We start from the raw sequence: 17,695 nt of genomic DNA on the forward strand, positions 1-17,695 counted from the left end.
TTGAGAAAGGAACTTTCATTTTATTAAACTGGATTATATATTTGTGGTTCAGCAACACTCACTCTTATAAACAGTACATCAAATACTTAAAACCTCAATAATAGCCTATAAACATATTCTATGAAACATTGAAGACTCTAAATGCTCCACTCATTATACGACATAGGCTTATCGATAAGGCTTTTACATTCTACATTGTTAATGTACATGTTATATATCATCAAGCTATTGCGGAGAAATGTGAATTGGTTCAGCTGAACCATCAACATGTAACAAGTCGTCTGAAGCACCTAAGAGTTCGGGTTTTCTCAACCAGTACTGCTTGAACCTTCCCCTCGCGTACTCCATGTAGTCAAACTCGATGTTGTTAACATATGCCTGTCAGAAGAAACAACAATTATAACACAGAAAGAGAAAAATGTGCGGTGAAATGTAGTGATCAAGAGAGGAAGTGTGAAAAAGGCATACCGAGATGACTCCCCACAATCCCCAGAACAAGTGATTTGCAAGCGTATATTTCTCTGCTTCGTCAACAAGTTTCTTTACTTCCTCATCACTTGGTTGATTGCCTGCACTTGTCAATGGGATTCCAAGCTCAATAAGATAATTCTGCTGTGTCGGTGCACAAAGCAGGCACACAACGACTGCTTAAATCTTAGGTCTGTCTATCATTGACCATATTAATTGGACAAGGGAACACCTTTGGTTTTAGTTGAGGCTATTAGGACAATTTATTAATACATCGGGTCCTACAAATAACGACTACTACTATTTTTCAATTCCAAGTTAAATGAGAATCAGGTTCTAAATATCTTAAGTAATTAAAGTCTTGGCATCTTGGTCCCATCACCAAATAAAACTGATCTTTCTGCTGCCTTAAAGGTCAATTATCTTATTTTTCGATGCCTATCCAAATTGAATAATAAATATTATGTGGTCCTGAAGGGTCAGAACATAAATCCTGTGCAAGAAATCAACCGTATGCTTTGGACAGAGAGGTGCAGACAACAGTAAAAGATGTTCAAACTTCAAGCTTACCTGAAGAACTGAGATATGCACGTACAAATCGCTGTCGCTCCTCTAAATCTGTTGGAAGTTTAAAATTCAAAAAAGAGTTAATAAACCGCACATGTCAGGGTTAGTAGGAACATCAGAGTAGCAAACAAGCATGATCTCTGTGTTCTCTTGTTGCAACTTATATTTACTTACCAGGGTAAGTATTGAAGTGCATGATATGAGGGGTATCAGTATGATAATTTGCAGTCATTTCACAGAAGTGGTTCGCAAAGTCATAAGCAATTGGATTATAACCGCCGTATTCATAGTCCTGCAATGCAATCAGATTGTAAATAATGTGCAATTACTGATATATTGGAAGCCGGTGGTCAAATCAAAGGCCAACAAGACATGAAGTTCAGAAAGGAAGATAGGAAGCAAAATATAACCAATTCCTGATTAAGGATGCAGTTTAAAACTTGCTCAGATATCTTAGAACACCAGTTAAACTACAGCACGAGGATACAAAAAAAGATTTTCACAAGTAATTACATCCTGAGCCTATTATCTCAAGGAAGAAGACACGGTTCCACCTCAAGAAAACAGATCAGAGTATTTGTAAGTTTGAGCAAGTATACGCCTTCACACAGAAGCTGTATAAAGTTCTGACTGATATCATACAACACTTACAATGATAGTAACAGCCTTCGTTTTATCGTCAATCATTATGTTACCATACTGCATATCATTGTGACAAAATGCAATGTCATGAGACTCTATTGGCAGTTCCTTCTCCAATAAGCTGATTTCCTTGTCCAGATTACCTAAAGAGAACTCCTTTAGATGTTCAGGAGAGCACAAACCCTTCGCCTCATTTAGCCACTTTCTGGAATTTTGCATAAACAATTTGTATCAGACTTTCAGTTATAAAAGATCAAACTATGTTCCGGCTGGTAAATTGATACCTGAGACGGTCCCATAGAAGGACATTCTTTGAACCAGGCATGTCAAGGTTATGAAACTCCCTCAGTTTTGCAGCTATCAAAGAAGAGATCTCCGAGTCACGAAGATCTTCAGCAGACAGTGTCTGAGTATGCAAATAAGACAGTCAGAACAAAGTCAAACAGCAATCAATAAACATCACGAAGATCACCAACTTTGCTTTATACTAGACATGGTCAAAGACTATACAACACAATTTTATTCTGCTGAATTGTGAAGGCAAGGAGCACCACCTGCTGTTCGGTTTATTCAATAGGAGTGAATCAAATTGATTTAATCTTATTTCAAAGATCCGCCATCTGTTCAAAAGAACAGAAGCCATGCATTGTACAAAATCTGCATCTAATAGTTTTCACTTAAGACAAGTCATTGAGCTACCTAGGCTTAGAAGGGAAAGCCAGACTGCAGAGGATTTGTCTAAAACACATAGTTCATTCTACTCAACACACTACCATTGACCCTCTATATACGCCGATCAATTTATCGATATCCACAACAAACAATGAAATTGTAAAGTTATGATCATTTGATCAACATACAGAAACTCCTAGAAATCTCATTTTTGTACTCAAATCATTAACTTCATAGTAACATAAACCTACAAAGCCACATATATCCAATAGATAAAAGTAAGGAAATCAACAAATCGAGTCAGAAATTTGACATACCCTTGCATGAATGAACTCCTCAACTCTACCATTTGCAAATTGACCAAGAAGCTTAGGTCCTTGACCCTTCTTTGACAAGCATTCAAAAGTTCTAATCTCTTCATCCCTATTGAAAAAACGATCTACTCCTTCACCATACATTCGAACCAAAACTCTCCTCAGGACGTTTTCGTTCTTAGTAGGCCAACTTATCCTATAAACCTCATTAGTCATAGCACCACTCAAATGATGAACTTTCAAGTTCTTTAGATCTAACCCATCCCCCCATTTTGTAGCTAATGATAAGAGCAATTTCATCAATTCCTCCGGCAAAATACCATCAACAACTCCATTAGTCTTCACCGCCATCACAGAATAAAAACCAACAAGAGAAAAAGCTTCACCTGAAAAAATAATCAAAATCAGAAAGCCCTCTCACCAAATATCTAAAAATTCAACACAAAATCCAAAAGAGTCCCAAACTTTCCCAGCCTTGTCACCAAGTATCCAAAAACCCAACACGAAAATAAAAGAAAGTAACAAACTTTCCCAGTCTTAACACCAAGTATCCACAATCCCAACACAAAAATTCAAGAAAGTAACAAACTTTCCCAGTCTTGTCACCAAGTATCCAAAATCCCAACACAAAAAATTCAAGAAAGTAACAAAATTTCCCAGTATTAACCTCAAGTATCCAAAACTCTAACACAAAATTTCAAGAAAGTTACAATTTTTCCCAAGTCAAACACATGATCTATTCAAGAAAGTAGAGATTTTGACAGAATTAAACAAACCCCAGATGCAGAATAGCTATAAACATGAAAAAGAACATAAATTTAAGAACCCCATAAAGGGATTTGCATGAAGAAACAAAGAACTTACAGATTTAGGGGGGAGCTGAGAAATAAAACCTCAAAAGTTTTAAAAATATACAGAGTGATTTACAGAGAGAAGAAAACTATATGACATTTAGGCAACCGCTCTATGTATATATAGAAAAATTGTCTCCGTGTATTATGACAACCATATACACCAAGAATCAACTTTTTTTCTATTATACTAATTATTATTATTTTATATAAAATGAAAAGGGAAACTAAAGAATGTCAAAAAAGTTGAAACTAAAGATTTTTTGTTTTCCAACTTTGACTAATGGAGTTTTTTTTTTTCCTCAGAAATAAATAAATATGGTGAGTAGGTCAGCTTGTGTACACCTCGATTCTTGGTAAAATATTTATTTGCGGTATTGAATAATATTGTTGACAGGCATTTGAGATTCGACAATCTGATTTTTTTCATATGAAGCTCAAATTATCATTTTTTCAAAATTTATTTGATTGTTATAATCGCAACTTAAAACAAGAGTTGACTATATGAATCTTTTATATTCCTTCCGCTTTATTTGGGTTGTTTCATTTAATAGCGAGTTAATATGTGTTTTACATAAAGAAAAAAAAAAGAACTAAAAAGATATATGAAAATAATTATTTTCTACTTTATTGTATTTTCTTTTATCCATTATCATATAAAGTAGTCTTTTACGGTCTTGAATGAAATTTTTTTTAATTTGTCCTTACTATTTTCTATGTTTTTTCAAACAACTATTACAATACCAAAGTCAGTATATTTTTACTAGTGAGATTTGAAAAAAAATGTAATATAAGCAAATATTACTTCTTTATTTGTGGATAAAAAGATTGTTTTCGATAAATAGTGAACTCAAGAATAAAAGCAAAAGCTATTATCACAATCAACTCTCCTTTTACAGCAAAAGAAAATTTGACAAAAACTGATTACTTATATTAAACCTCTAAAAGAAATAATTATTTAATTAAAAAAACAATGAGTTGACTGACTATCTCAACTAGCTGTTGTTAATTTAAAACTTCAAAAAAAAAAAAATTAAAAATATTGAAAACAGAAAATAATTTTGTATGTAATAATTGGACTTCGGGATTTGGACGGCGCGCAATTTAAAACAGACAACCAATAGGAAGTCGCCACGTAGGAACCGCTAAATCAAAAGTCGCCGCGAAAAAGGATTAGTGGTTGAAATAAACGACTAACGACTCACAATGAAAATAGGAAAAACGACTAACGACTAAAAAAAGTGCAGAACTTTATCATCCAACCGTTGAGATAACGACACGTGTCCTTCTTCTTTTTGGCCTTTCTTCTTTTTCAACTGCATCCAAAATTTGTGGTGTATTTGAAAATGATGATTAAAAAAAAAAATAGTTTTGTATAAATCGGTATTGTTTTATATAAATTACGTTATTAATTCCTGAATAACTTTATATGATGTTTAATAATATATATGTCGGTATTTTACATTTGTATAGCTTTAGCATGTCAATATCGATAATCAAGAATTGTATAAAAATATCCAAATACATGAAAAATATCCTTACAATAGATAATACTAAAAATAATCCACGTAATGCTATCTATTATTTTATTGGAAAAGAAAAGAACACGTAAATATATTTATATTTATATTTATTAGTAGGGATGGACTCTCCAGTATTTATTAGGTTTCTTTATTTGTAAATTATATCACTTCTGTGAAATTCGATCTTATCCACAAGGACATAATGTATATAGTTTTGACTTGGAAAAATAATCAAGACTTCTAAGATAATGTTAGGATCGAAAATAAGTAGGTGTAATGCGGAAGCTAGCAAAACAAACCTCGAAAGATCATGAGTAAGAAGACAAACGAGAAACACACCAAAATACACAAAAATTTAATGTGGTTCGGTCAATCGATCTACGTCTACAAAGGAGATGAGCAATCCACTATAATTATGAGAGTATAAAATATAGAAAAATAACCTCAATCAATTCACTCGGAATACAAGTAGGTTCACAAATTCTCCCCCATAACCGAAACTCTCAAAACCTTAGGACTACATTTGTGAATGCTAATTAAGTTAGAAGGAACAAACTTATATATATAGAGTCCTAAAACTTTTTCTACAATAAAAGGACTAGTAAAATATTAAAACATTTTCCTAAAAGAAAAACTTATTTATGGTAAGAAATCAGGGAAAATAAATGCCAACAAATCTCCCCTTTGGCCTGAATTTCTAACAAAATAAGTTTGTCCACTTTCTTCACATAATCTTTAGGATCTTGCATCTCTTCTCCATAATCTCCTCCATCAAATCTACGTCTCGACACAGAGAACCTCTCTGAAACAATTTCTCCAACAAAGATCTTTATTACTGTCAAAAAGGTTGTGGCGAGAACTACACCCGCCAAGAAGAACACTCATCTCTAACATGGTTTCATCCTTGAACCATGACTCTAATACCACTTGTTAGGACCTAAATAAACAGGTGTAATACGGAAGCTAGCAAAGCAAACCTCAAAAGACCACGACTAATAAGACAAACGAGAAATAGACCAAAAGACACAAAGATTTAAAGTGGTTTGGTCAATCGACCTACATCCACAAAGGAGATGAGCAATCCACTATAAATATGAGAGTACAAAATATAGAGAGAAATAACATCAACCAATTCACTGAAATACATGGAAGGTTCACATAAGTGATAGCGTATCAAGCTTGTGTCCCACAAATTCTCCCCCTAACCAAAACTCTCAAAGCCTTTAAAACTACTACATTGTGAATGTTAATTAAGTTAGAAGGAAAGAGTCTTGATTTATAGAGCCCTAAACATTTTCCTACAAGAAAAAGACTAGCCAAATATGAAGATATTTTGTTTTCCTTTTACTAAAAGGAAAACCTATTTATGGTAAGAAACTCAAGGCAAATAAAAGCAGGTGTAATGCGGAAGCTAGCAAAGCAAACCTCGAAAGACCATGAGTAAGAAGACAAACGAGAAACACATCAAAAGACACAAAGATTTAACGTGGTTCGGTCAATCGATCTACGTCCACAAAAGAGATGAGCAATACACTATAATTACAAGAGTACAAAATATAGAGAGAAATAACCTCAACCAATTCACTTGGAATACAAGTAGGTTCACAAATTCTCCCCCATAATCGAAACTCTCAATACCCTAAGACTACATTGTGAATGCTAATTAAGTTAGAAGGAACAAACTTATATTTATAGAATCCTAAACCTTTTCCTACAAGAAAAGGATTAGCCAATCCAAAACTTTTTCCTAAAAGAAAAACCTATTTATGGTAAGAAAGTTAGGACAATTAATACCCAACAGATAATTGATCCTTCTCACTTTGAAAAATAAGGACAATTTAATTAGTTGACTATCTGAAATTTATTTTTGTTGGCGAGGACTTAATCACTCAATGTTTCAATTTCTGACCTCATGTTTCTCTCTCTTATTTTCATATTTTTATTTTTTTTTAAATGATCCTTCCCATGACCTTTTCTTTCAAATAACCTTTTAATTAATTACTTTCTTAATCTATCTTACTTGTTCACTATACTATTTTAAGGGATAATCGAAATTTCAACAATACTTATCAAGTTTAAAAAATTAATAAATAATTTATTATTGTGTATTTATTTTATCTTTTCTATTAAATACTGTTTATTTTTTAATGTTTAATTAATTGTATGATGAGAGTTGGAATTAAGTGTTCACTCACAGTTTTTTAACATTTTTAGGTAATGCTTAGGATGTATATAATTTGGATACACATACTAAGTCTGAAAATTACTTTAAATTATTATTTTTAATTGATAGCGAAATTTTTTCACAAATATTTTCTTTATATCAAAATACTTATCATATTTTTTTTTATTTACATGTCCTTGAGAAAATAATTGCTAGGAGGAAATTTTGACTATTTATCTTTTTTTTATGTTTAAGAAATGATTCTCTTTACTGAATATTTTACTCTATTTGTGTGATGATGTAAGTTATTTGTAGTCTTAAAAGAATACTTGCTAGTAAAGGAAAAATAGAAAAGAAATGAATTTGTCTTGAATTTTTAAAATGACTAGTATTTTGAGACATACTCTCTCAATCATAACTCATCACTCTTTTCTTTTTTAATCTGTTTCAAAAGAAATATCATATTTTCTTATTTGATAATTATTTAATGACATCATTCTTATTTTATCCTTATTGAGTTTCACCCTAACACTTTATTACGAGAAAAAAACAATTAAAAATAAGTATTAAAGTGACTTTGATAAGGACAATTCAATAAAAATAATCAAGTCTTTGCTTAGTGGACAAATATTTTCTCCGTTCAACAATAGCTGTCCACTATACTATTTTGGAATGTTCAACAATACTTGTCCACTTTATAAAATCAATAGATAATTTAACACTTAGTTCCTAATTTATCCTTATCATTAATTAATATAGTCACTTCTCAATTACATTTTCCAAGACATTGTACTTATTACTCCCTCCATTCACTTTTAATTGTCATGTTGCGTTTTTCAAAAGTCAATTTGACCAATTTCAAAGTTAAATTAGAGTATATTAATTCGATATTTTAAACAAAAAAATTAGATATTCAAAAATTATATAAAAGTATTATAAATAGCATTTTTTGCATATCAATATGATGAAAAATAACATTATAAAATGTTAGTCAAAGTTCTTATAGTTGAACTCTAAAAAAAAAATCATGATAATTAAAAAATCGACGAAAATCGTATATTCAAAGGATTATATAGTAAAATATCCTTCTATTTATAGCTTTTTAAGAAATATGCAAAGTTAATAGTTGACAAATATCGAAATATAAAATAGGAACAAAAATTAGTATAGAAAGGTGGACTTGTTCTATTTTAACTGCTCTTGCATCTAATTACGTGCCATTTACTCCACCATCAAATATTTTGCATCAACTTTAATATATTTGATTTTTTTAAAAAAAAATATGTTGAATTTTTATCCTTATTTTAGATGTAAACATACAATATAATATACATGATACAAATTGATATTGACTGATATAATAGGACCTACCTACACCAAAACTGGAGCCCATAAATTACTAAATTATATAAAAGTCTTTTTCTCTAACAAGAGAAGCAAAAAGTTTAAAGTTTGATTGACTCAAAAAAGATTGATGCCATAAATTGGGAAAAACAACTATGCATGCAGTCCTCAATTTTTTTAATTTATTCCTATTCTTGTCATGTTCACTGACAACCATTAATTGCTTTCAAAAGAAGATTCCAAATAAAAAGACAAGATAATATATTATATTCTTTTCGTTTCAAAATAAATAATGTTTTTTAGTCGCATTATATTCTTTAAGATATTACTTACTAGTTTATCTTTATTAAAATATTTTGATGAAAGCAGAGATTCTTTAAGGTGTAAAACTCCATTTATATTATGATTTAGGTAAATTTTGAAAGAGTAAATTTAATTTCTTCTTAATATCTAAACATCATTTATTTTAAAACGGAGTGAATATCGATGCCGTAGTTATAAGGTTGTTATAAAGGGATGGTGTGTATTTTGTCAAACTTATCTTTTTGTCACTTGACTATGACAATTGATTTTTTAAGGGTGAAAGTCATTGATGAAGTATAACTATTCATTTTTCAAACTATGTAGTATTCACTTTATGACTTGTTCTTTAAGAAAGGGACTATTTTTTTATGGAAAAATTTTGCACCCATCAAATATTTATACCTAATCATACTAATTAATTTATCATGATTGAGTATTAAATTAACATAATATATATTAGTAATTATTATTATCATGGTTAATAATAAGTGCAAATAAAAGACATATTTCACGTGTTAATATGTTTTGGATAGTAACAAAGCCACATTTGTCGAAAGGGGTTGGGAGAGAAAATTACAAAAAAAAAGGCGAATCCAACTCTCACTAACGAAAGCTTACATAGTCATCCGACTAAGCTATTAAAATCTGTGTCTCAAATGGAGTTGGGCAAATTAAAAGTTGTGTGAATCTCAATAGTTGTTACCAAATTGTCATGTGATGGCACAATAAATGGATACGTTCGAACTTGCAACTCTTTAATTAAAAATAGGCAAGAGAAATTCATTTTGATGATATAAAATTCCAAAAGTTACTTAAACAATTATGTACCCAAAAATAAAATAAAAAAGTTACTTTACACAATTATAAAAAGACACTTTTTTTTTTCTTCAAATGGTACTTATTCTCTCAAGTGATGGAATAGAATCATGACTCTTGACCATTTGAGAGCAACCAAAAATCATCTCAATTTGTTTAGACTCCTTACCTTTATTGCTATGGCCAAAAAGCTACACATTTAATTTTTAATTGATATATTATACATTGTCATGATAATAAGAAAAATATAATAGAATAAACAAAGCAGTTTTAACTTAATAAGAATTAGATGAATTGATTATGAGGGCCTTTTAACCTATAAGCCCAAATAACTTTTGATCCATCTAAATTTAGCTCAATTCATCCATTTAACGCCTCAAAGTGAATGGGTAGGTGTGTTTTGAGGCCATTATATGAGAACACCCCATGCTTATGCATGTTTAAAATGTCAAAAAGAAGACAAAAAAATAGTACACAAGTTTGGCAGCAATTAATGTCATTTGGGCCATCAAGTTAGACTTTTGAGTGCACAATGGTAATTGGTAACCATGCATGGCCAATTGAAAAAAAAAAAAGGAAGTAAAAGGACAAGTGAAGATCTTGAATTACAGATATGTGGACTTAAAATAAGTAATTAGCTATGTGAATTAATTAATAATCAATCCACATTGATTAGGAACATACCAACTACTCTATTAATTAATTAAATGGTATCCTAGTAATAATTAGGAAGTTATTAAACGTGCTGCTAAAATAAACAATCTTTTTTTTAAAATTTTCCATGCGTGATTATATAATCACAGTAGAGCCCAACTATATACACAATCTTATACTAAATGAGGTGTAATTAGTTTCAGCAATTCTTTTTCCTTCTAAACAACGACCNCCCCCCCCCCCCCCCCCCCCCCAACCAAAAAAAAAAGTTGAATCAAGACTTCAGTGGTGCATTTCAATTGGTTTTACTAATTTGTCTCCTTGATTTCTTTCAACTTTTCGAGTTGATTTTTCAGATCGTCACTAAACTAATAGTCTTTTTTGTTTCCCACTTTATGTTCGGTATCCATATTAGAGTCCGACTGAATTTAGATTCATGTCAAAAAGTCCCACATTAGAGGGTAAAACGCTCCCTAACAAAGTCGTTTCTGTATCTAGGGGCACATGAACTCAAGACTTCTAGTTAAGGATGAAGGAGTACTTGTCACTACAACACAACCCTTGTTGGTCAACTACTACTCTACTAGTTAGTATCTCAAAAAAAAGTTTTTTTTTCTTTTGAAGAAAATTGAAATAAAAATAAATGACTTTCTAAGATAATAAGTAATTGAATGACCGTCTAATAAATCAACTCTTAATTTTCCCACTAGTGACAGAAATAACCTTGTTATTCTTGCCTTCCGCCTGTTATAATATCGCAGAAAAACCAGTAATGGAGGAGGCACCACTAAAGAGGAGCCAAGCTTAACCAGAGGTCTCGCTAAATGAAGTCATCTTCATTAGAAAGCGATGAAAAATCACAAGGAACAAACTATAGGAAAATGATGATCATCTTTTTCACTATTAGTATCATAAATATATAATTTTTCAGTCTTACAAATATCGTAACGCGAAAACGTGTGTGTTAAACTTCATACCCCAAGAGACCTTTTTGTCTGTCTCTGTTTTGGATAGTTTAAAACTACTCTCCTCTTTAATAAAAAGCAAAGGAATACTGAAACTAATACCAAAACCAAAATGAAAAAAACTTCTAAATGAGGACCTGGCAAGCTGCAACTCCATCCCCTTTGCAAAAAGCTATTTATGGGAGTGATAACTGGATCCATAACAAAATCCACTGTCATTGCTTCTTCCCCCAACATAATGCTCGTACTCCTTGACTTGTATCCTGGCATTGTCGCGATCACTGCAAATTGAGGTTTCAGGATTAATCCACGCAAAAGAATGAAGCGTTTTGCAATTAGACACAAGCAACATCCAACTTCTACCGTATTTTATGTACATACCAGATTGTTAGTAGTAACTTAATTGATAAGATTTTTGTAAAACCACTCCTCTCATAGAGACTATAGTTAATAACTGTGATAAGTTTGATACAAGTAAGGCTGAAATAGTGTAGCAATATTTACATGAAATTCTAGCTTACGAAAAAAACTATTCAAACGATTGGCTAATTGAATCTTCAATATCTATTTTCCCCCATTTAATGTCATCGGAGATGAGCGGATGGCTGAGTGTTATCCCGAGCTAATTTCACACTGAATGTTCACCCGCCTCCCTCCAATACCAGATAATTTATCTTTTTTAGGAGAAGTTAGAAGTTCTTTAAATCTTAAACATATCCCTATACTTATATACAATCACTACGCAAACCTAAGAAAAACTCTGGTGAAATATCGACCTGATGCAAATGTACAAACATCGACCAGCTATTTAAGACCTCTACAGATATTCCATTTAGACCACAAGTTTATATAACTATCTTTTTTTCATCGAAATATTTTTACTCCTCCACACTTAATTTACGGAGTATACCTAAGGTATAAGCCTTGGACGTATATATGGAGATCTGTCAAGCCAGCCATGATACGAGTTGAGCAATTGATCAAAATAACATCTCCCTCTTTTAATCGTCCTATTTTATGTCAAAGCTTGTCGAGTATAGTCATTAATTTATTTAACCAGATTTTTACCACCCTTTTCTTTATTTTTTCATGATAGTTCATCCATTTCATTCTCCCTTTCTCACATGTCTAGCTTTTGGGAAGAGCCGTCTAAAGCTCAGGTTTTGCAAAAAAAAGGGACTTGGCTTCACTCTGAGCTCTTTTATACTCTTCAAAAAGAACAGTAACAATTTGTTTAAATTTCTTATCCTATTTATGAGAAAGCATAAGGTATTATTTTCCCTTTTGAAAAGTAATAAAAAAGAGTTTTTATTGCTTTAATCTGTGGTTACCTTCATATTTTCCCTCAGGCACCAGCAAGCGGTGGTAATCGGCTAATGTTTCCCTTGCATGTATCTGAAGAAAATGGCAGGAACAGTTAGATAATTGTCGTAGAGATATGAATTGTCCATCACAAGGCCCATTTAATGCCAGAGTTTAAACTAGACCAAAGATGGAGTCACACATGACATGGAATAAATAAATAGCCAGTATGTGAAAAGTTAGCTAAAGGAAAAAAACGGCCGAACTCCAAACAAAGGAGTTTGGAGTTCCCCCTTGATGCCTTCAACTTCCTGTTATTCCCCAACCCGATAACAAAGGAGAAGAGCAGAAAAAAGAAACCACCAAAAAAAGGAAATAGAGAAAGGAAAAAGAAAAAGAAGAACCAATCAACAAACAAAACAAAAACTACAGGCAACAGGAAAATGGGGTTTCTGCAGAATAAAATAAGATGAACCTGCAATATTACTTTTTCCATATAATCTAAAAGAATAGAGCTGAAGTAATTACAAGGGCCTAGATGAGTGTCAGAAATACTCTAAAGATGAAGTTCCTGATATTGATATCAACACACAATTCTATCAGAACCACATGGTGATATCACATCAAATTGAGAATATATCTCACAACTTCAAACAATGATTAAAAGGATTTGAAAATGAAAAACGCACCGTGGAATTTAGCCCTTTTATAGCTATCGAGGCAGATAAAGGCTTGCCCTCATCTGATGAGAAAATCCTTCCGTGTATTCCTGTCTATATTAGATTAAATCAAGTTTAATGTGAAGCATAAGTCTGCAAAAGAAATCAATCAGAAAGAAAGAATGCCAATTTGATCTGCCAGAAGAGACTCTTACAACTCTAGGGTACATTTGCGATTGATATCATGTTTTGTGGGTGTTGTCCCACATCAGTTGTGGGATGTGGGATCGACTTCGTTATTTGGTCTTAGGCAATTCTCAACTTATGAGCTAACTTTTGGGATTGAATTAGCCCCAAGGTTCATTTCTTTACATGGTATCAAAGTCAAACTCATCCCAATTCTGGTTACCGAATGTGACATGATGGCACACAGCTAGTCACATAAACAACAAAATACCCATTGTGATCCCGTAAATGGGGTCTGGGAAGTTAAAGAAACAAATAATCTCAAATATCTCTGTTTAGTAATTAACATAATAAAAATCTCAATATATTTAAAGAACCTCGTCCTTTTCTAGTTTCCTGTCCTGCTTCATTCTTTAGGATTGTTTCCATTTTTTTAAAAAGACATGATGTCTCTTCATTTTTCAATACTTTACCAAAATGTCAGAAGAAGTACCAAGGGACCTACTTCATTATCAAATAAAGAAAGGTACCAAGGCACCCACTTATATATTTTAAAAGTTAAAATTCTCCAGCACAATTTAGACTCCACGTGGGACAACCTCTGTTAGAACACATTAACAAGCTTCAACTCTTACCTTAATAACTTTGCTCAAACAAAAGTAGTAGCAGTAGTAGTATTATGATGATGATGATAATAGAGATAGTAGTTGATCTAAGTAAAGAAAAGTAAATCTAAGAGAGATTTTCAGAAAATAAAACATTTCCTAAAGTCAAGAAGTGCAAAATGATAGATGAGATGAAATTACCTTCACGAGGCTTGCGACAAGATTTAGCATACTCATCTTGTTGTACTCAAAAAGAGTAGGAAGCTGCAAATAAACAAATACTTGGATATAAACAGGTGTAGCATTGTGGACGCCATGCAGAACAGAGTATGAAGTATGATGAGAACACAGGAAAGGGTATCACCCAAACGGGACTCCACTTAGAAACTATACTCTTATTCACCAAAGTGTCTTTCTCTTTTATGATCAGACTAAAGCAAGCCATCTCACTAGAAGTTCCCAGTTACACGGTATACTAATTTAAACCCCAAAGTCAGAGGTAAGGTTCATTTTCCCCCCACCTAACACGCTGCCATACTAAAATACTTCTCATTTTGTGATATAAATGGAAGAAGTAATTTGATTACTTAGAGATTACCATATTCACCATCTACATATATGCTCGAGCAATAACCCACAGAAGTTAACGCAGAAAAGGTTTTCCATCAAATTATCCAATTAATAATTGCAAAATCACATGATCAGAATTAAGGAGGAGGCTATTGCCAATACACAGATGCTTAAATGAAGAGGATAGATTCCGAAGATAAATCATGTAGATGGATGCGGAAGACCCTTCAAGAGTCATGCATTTTCACCAACTTAAAGTTATATTGATGCAAACTGAGATCTAACCTCACTCGCATTAGGCCATTTGTCATCACTAATCTCTAGAGTAAGTTCAAAACAACCAGCATGTAAGTAATTCCAGTCTTGCATGCCTCCATAGATTGGATACCTGCAGGAAGAAGCAAAAGAAACTATGTTTTGTAAGCAACAGCAGAAGCAGCAGAAAAAAATAAAGCCTCGAAGGAGTTCTAAACCTGGAATTTTAACATGATAAATTTAATTGGATTATCTCCATTATTTACCAATATGCACCATTTGTAATTCCTCCTGGAAACTCCTCACTTAGAGACATGTTATGATGGGAACGACTGTAGATGCTAGCCATGTATTTGAATGTTTCATCATCTGGACAGCCATAATAATATTTTCTGAAAATGATGTGTACATATGTCTTGAAAATTATCAGTAAATTAGGGTTGGCATGAAAATTTAGAAAGTATCTGAAGACAACTAGAGACTCGGGATATCAATAAATACGAAAGCAAACCAAATAACTAAAGCATGGTCCTCTAAACAGATCGAGCCTCTTATCGAAATACTTAAAATTTGAAGGATAACAAACTGCCATCAGAGACTCACTTTTTGTTCTCTGTTCCATCCCATGGATAATTTGCTACAAGTGCTCCCTGTTGAAATAGAACAATATTATTAACTCCCGATGTGAACTTCTCCAACATTTTCATATTAATGAAGCAATGAAAAAAAAACTTTATTATCCCTAAAGAACCAACAATATTGTAAAGGACTGGGCAAGCAGTTCCCTTATAGTAAGATGTTTTATTATCACAAATTTTCTTCACTTTTTTCCTTTATAAAGTATTATCACTTTATCACAGATTTTCTTCTGAGAATTCCTCTCGACACCTATATCATCATCCATTTTGAAATTCCTTATGATCAAAAAATAATTATACATTATAAGTTACTTATCAGCTGAAGCTTCATTATTTGAACTAATCCATTAGCTCTGCCATTTGAAGCTGCATAGGTGGAACAAGGATAATCATGACTACTCGTGCTTTATATGAAAGTGGAAACTTCATACTCAAACGTCATTCAGCAGCCAAAAAGAAATGACCATAAGTTAAACAGTCACCACAACTACTAAAATGTAGCTAAAGTGACACATGGAAAGATTAGAAATTGCAAAATAATTTACTTCGCTACACGTGCAAAAGCCACATTACTCTTACTTAACTATGATATAAACAAAGGAGCAAGGACATTCTAATGCAATGCATAATTAGATGAAAGAGTATCTGCATGTTTACCCCGTGCAAACTAGCAGATGCTGTGAAGCGTATCTCCTCCAACCAACGCATGATGGCTTTTGTTTCAGGTTGATGTGCACCAGGATCATCATTCATGTGAAAGAACTGTGTCATCTCATAGCAGTTAATCCTTGGTATTATTAGTATACATAGAAGAGAGGATAAGAACCAAATTCAAAAACAAGAGCAGCATTTCAATAAGAAGTGGGTTTGTGACACAACAAAGAGTAGCCCATTGAAGTTAACATAATCCGAACAAGCTTTTAATTTCAATTTGAAGGTTAAGAAACTTAGAGGACATGCGATCTACATTTTAAGTTGAATTTGATCTCAAAGGCCAACTTCCAAAGTCTCACAATAAACCATATGGAAAAGATCAATAAAAGGGAATTTGAACCACATTTTGGAACTCAAGTTACTACAAAGAATGTTGAGAGAATATTTGAATCAACATTTTCTAGACTTCACCAAAGGATGTGAATCAGCAACCGCTCCCCTTTCTTTGCCTTTTCAACAAGAAACAGGACAAGACGACGAATTCTATAGTTTATATGGAAAAAAATTATGGCACTAAGTAATGATCAAAGTCCTTATTGATTGCTAAATAATGTCAATAATCGAGACATTACTCTTTTTTTTTTTCTGGGATCAATTATTTGAAGATAAGATTATAACCTACATTTCCTTTTGATGAATACAGCCTACATTATTTTTATTTTATAAGGAACGTGTATCAAAATTGTCGAGATTATACCAGGTTAACCACTAACCAGTGCAAATTATCCTCTAAGAACATCTTAAGACTTTCTTTTTTTTAGAAATTGCAATAATCCTACTCACTTTTGCCTTTGTTAAGCTTCCAGTTAATTTAAGCTTATAGCCAAATAAGAATCTAATACTAGTGCAGTGGAACTAATGATGATCGTGTTCCTCTCCCTTGACATATGATAAGTCTAATTTACATCATGAAGCTCATACATCTGACGATTTTTTACTACACCAGAGAACTGATCATGCTGCAGTGACTCCAAGTCCCTTTCTTTGAATATTCTAGTTCATTATTATTTTTTTAAAGTTAATCAGTAGACTACTAATAGTTGAAGAACTCCTTTTGAACTTGTTCCGTTCCTTTTTCATGAGCTTCTAAACTCTTCATTTTATCAACATCAAGGAAAAACAAGTCAGGGATGAGTATAAGTGTTTTGTACTTCACTAGTTTCCTGTTTGTTCTGGTTCTTTAGACTTAAAGCCTGAATTATTCACAGATTTTGGGATGATATTTTTGTTTACCACTGTGGGAATGATGATTCATAAAGCTGACACCAACTAATCTAGGGTTGTGGTGTAATCCTTGTTCGAAGGGCTTTGTTGGTCTAAGATTGATCAACTTTGGTTGAGGTGGACAAGGAAGTCTCGGAAACTTCTGTTGGGAAGGAGAGGGTAGCCTTGGAAAATCGGCTAGACCTGTGAACTTGTTTTGGAAGGTTAGTTCAGGCCTTTGTGAAGTTTCAGCTTTTGCTGGGGTTAAAAGGAGGATGGA

At 32.5% G+C, this 17,695-nt stretch overlaps 2 protein-coding genes across 3 annotated transcripts in view; both read right to left on the reverse strand.

Moving 5' to 3' along the window:
• On the reverse strand, positions 1 to 17,422 carry LOC125856519 (probable choline kinase 1). Of its 2 annotated transcripts, none has more exons than XM_049536081.1 (8): positions 17,419 to 17,422; positions 2,667 to 3,049; positions 1,962 to 2,083; positions 1,687 to 1,882; positions 1,210 to 1,327; positions 1,039 to 1,086; positions 469 to 569; positions 1 to 378 (listed from the first exon to the last, which is right to left on the reverse strand). In XM_049536081.1, exons 2-8 carry the CDS (start codon positions 3,012 to 3,014, stop codon positions 226 to 228), a joined length of 1,086 nt encoding a protein of 361 aa, XP_049392038.1. In that variant the 5' UTR covers positions 3,015 to 3,049; positions 17,419 to 17,422; the 3' UTR covers positions 1 to 225. The 2 variants fall into 2 exon arrangements, with proteins under 2 accessions (XP_049392038.1, XP_049392037.1); XM_049536080.1 differs by lacking the exon at positions 17,419 to 17,422 and adding an exon at positions 3,528 to 3,610.
• The window catches only part of LOC125856517 (carboxypeptidase SOL1), a 22,453-nt gene continuing 15,948 nt past the window's right edge, over positions 11,191 to 17,695 (reverse strand). The window contains exons 8-15 of the mRNA XM_049536079.1: positions 16,156 to 16,260; positions 15,464 to 15,510; positions 15,127 to 15,252; positions 14,891 to 14,993; positions 14,237 to 14,299; positions 13,275 to 13,358; positions 12,615 to 12,678; positions 11,191 to 11,564 (exon numbers count right to left, since the gene is read on the reverse strand). Of these exons, the coding sequence (XP_049392036.1) occupies positions 11,290 to 11,564; positions 12,615 to 12,678; positions 13,275 to 13,358; positions 14,237 to 14,299; positions 14,891 to 14,993; positions 15,127 to 15,252; positions 15,464 to 15,510; positions 16,156 to 16,260 (867 nt within the window). The 3' untranslated portion in view covers positions 11,191 to 11,289. The remainder of the gene's footprint in view (positions 11,565 to 12,614; positions 12,679 to 13,274; positions 13,359 to 14,236; positions 14,300 to 14,890; positions 14,994 to 15,126; positions 15,253 to 15,463; positions 15,511 to 16,155; positions 16,261 to 17,695) is intronic.

Source organism: Solanum stenotomum, chromosome 2, assembly GCF_019186545.1.
Source record: "Solanum stenotomum isolate F172 chromosome 2, ASM1918654v1, whole genome shotgun sequence".
Taxonomy (NCBI): Eukaryota; Viridiplantae; Streptophyta; class Magnoliopsida; order Solanales; family Solanaceae; genus Solanum; species Solanum stenotomum.

Bases quoted from the DNA above. Each gene is read 5' to 3' on its own strand.
- LOC125856519 (XM_049536081.1), bottom strand. From the start codon at position 3,014: ATGGCGGTGAAGACTAATGGAGTTGTTGATGGTATTTTGCCGGAGGAA. The intron at 1,087-1,209 runs GTAAGTAAATAT...AACTTCCAACAG, and splicing joins GCACTTCAATACTTACCCTG to ATTTAGAGGAGCGACAGCGA. The intron at 379-468 runs GTATGCCTTTTT...TTCTTCTGACAG, and splicing joins GATTGTGGGGAGTCATCTCG to GCATATGTTAACAACATCGA.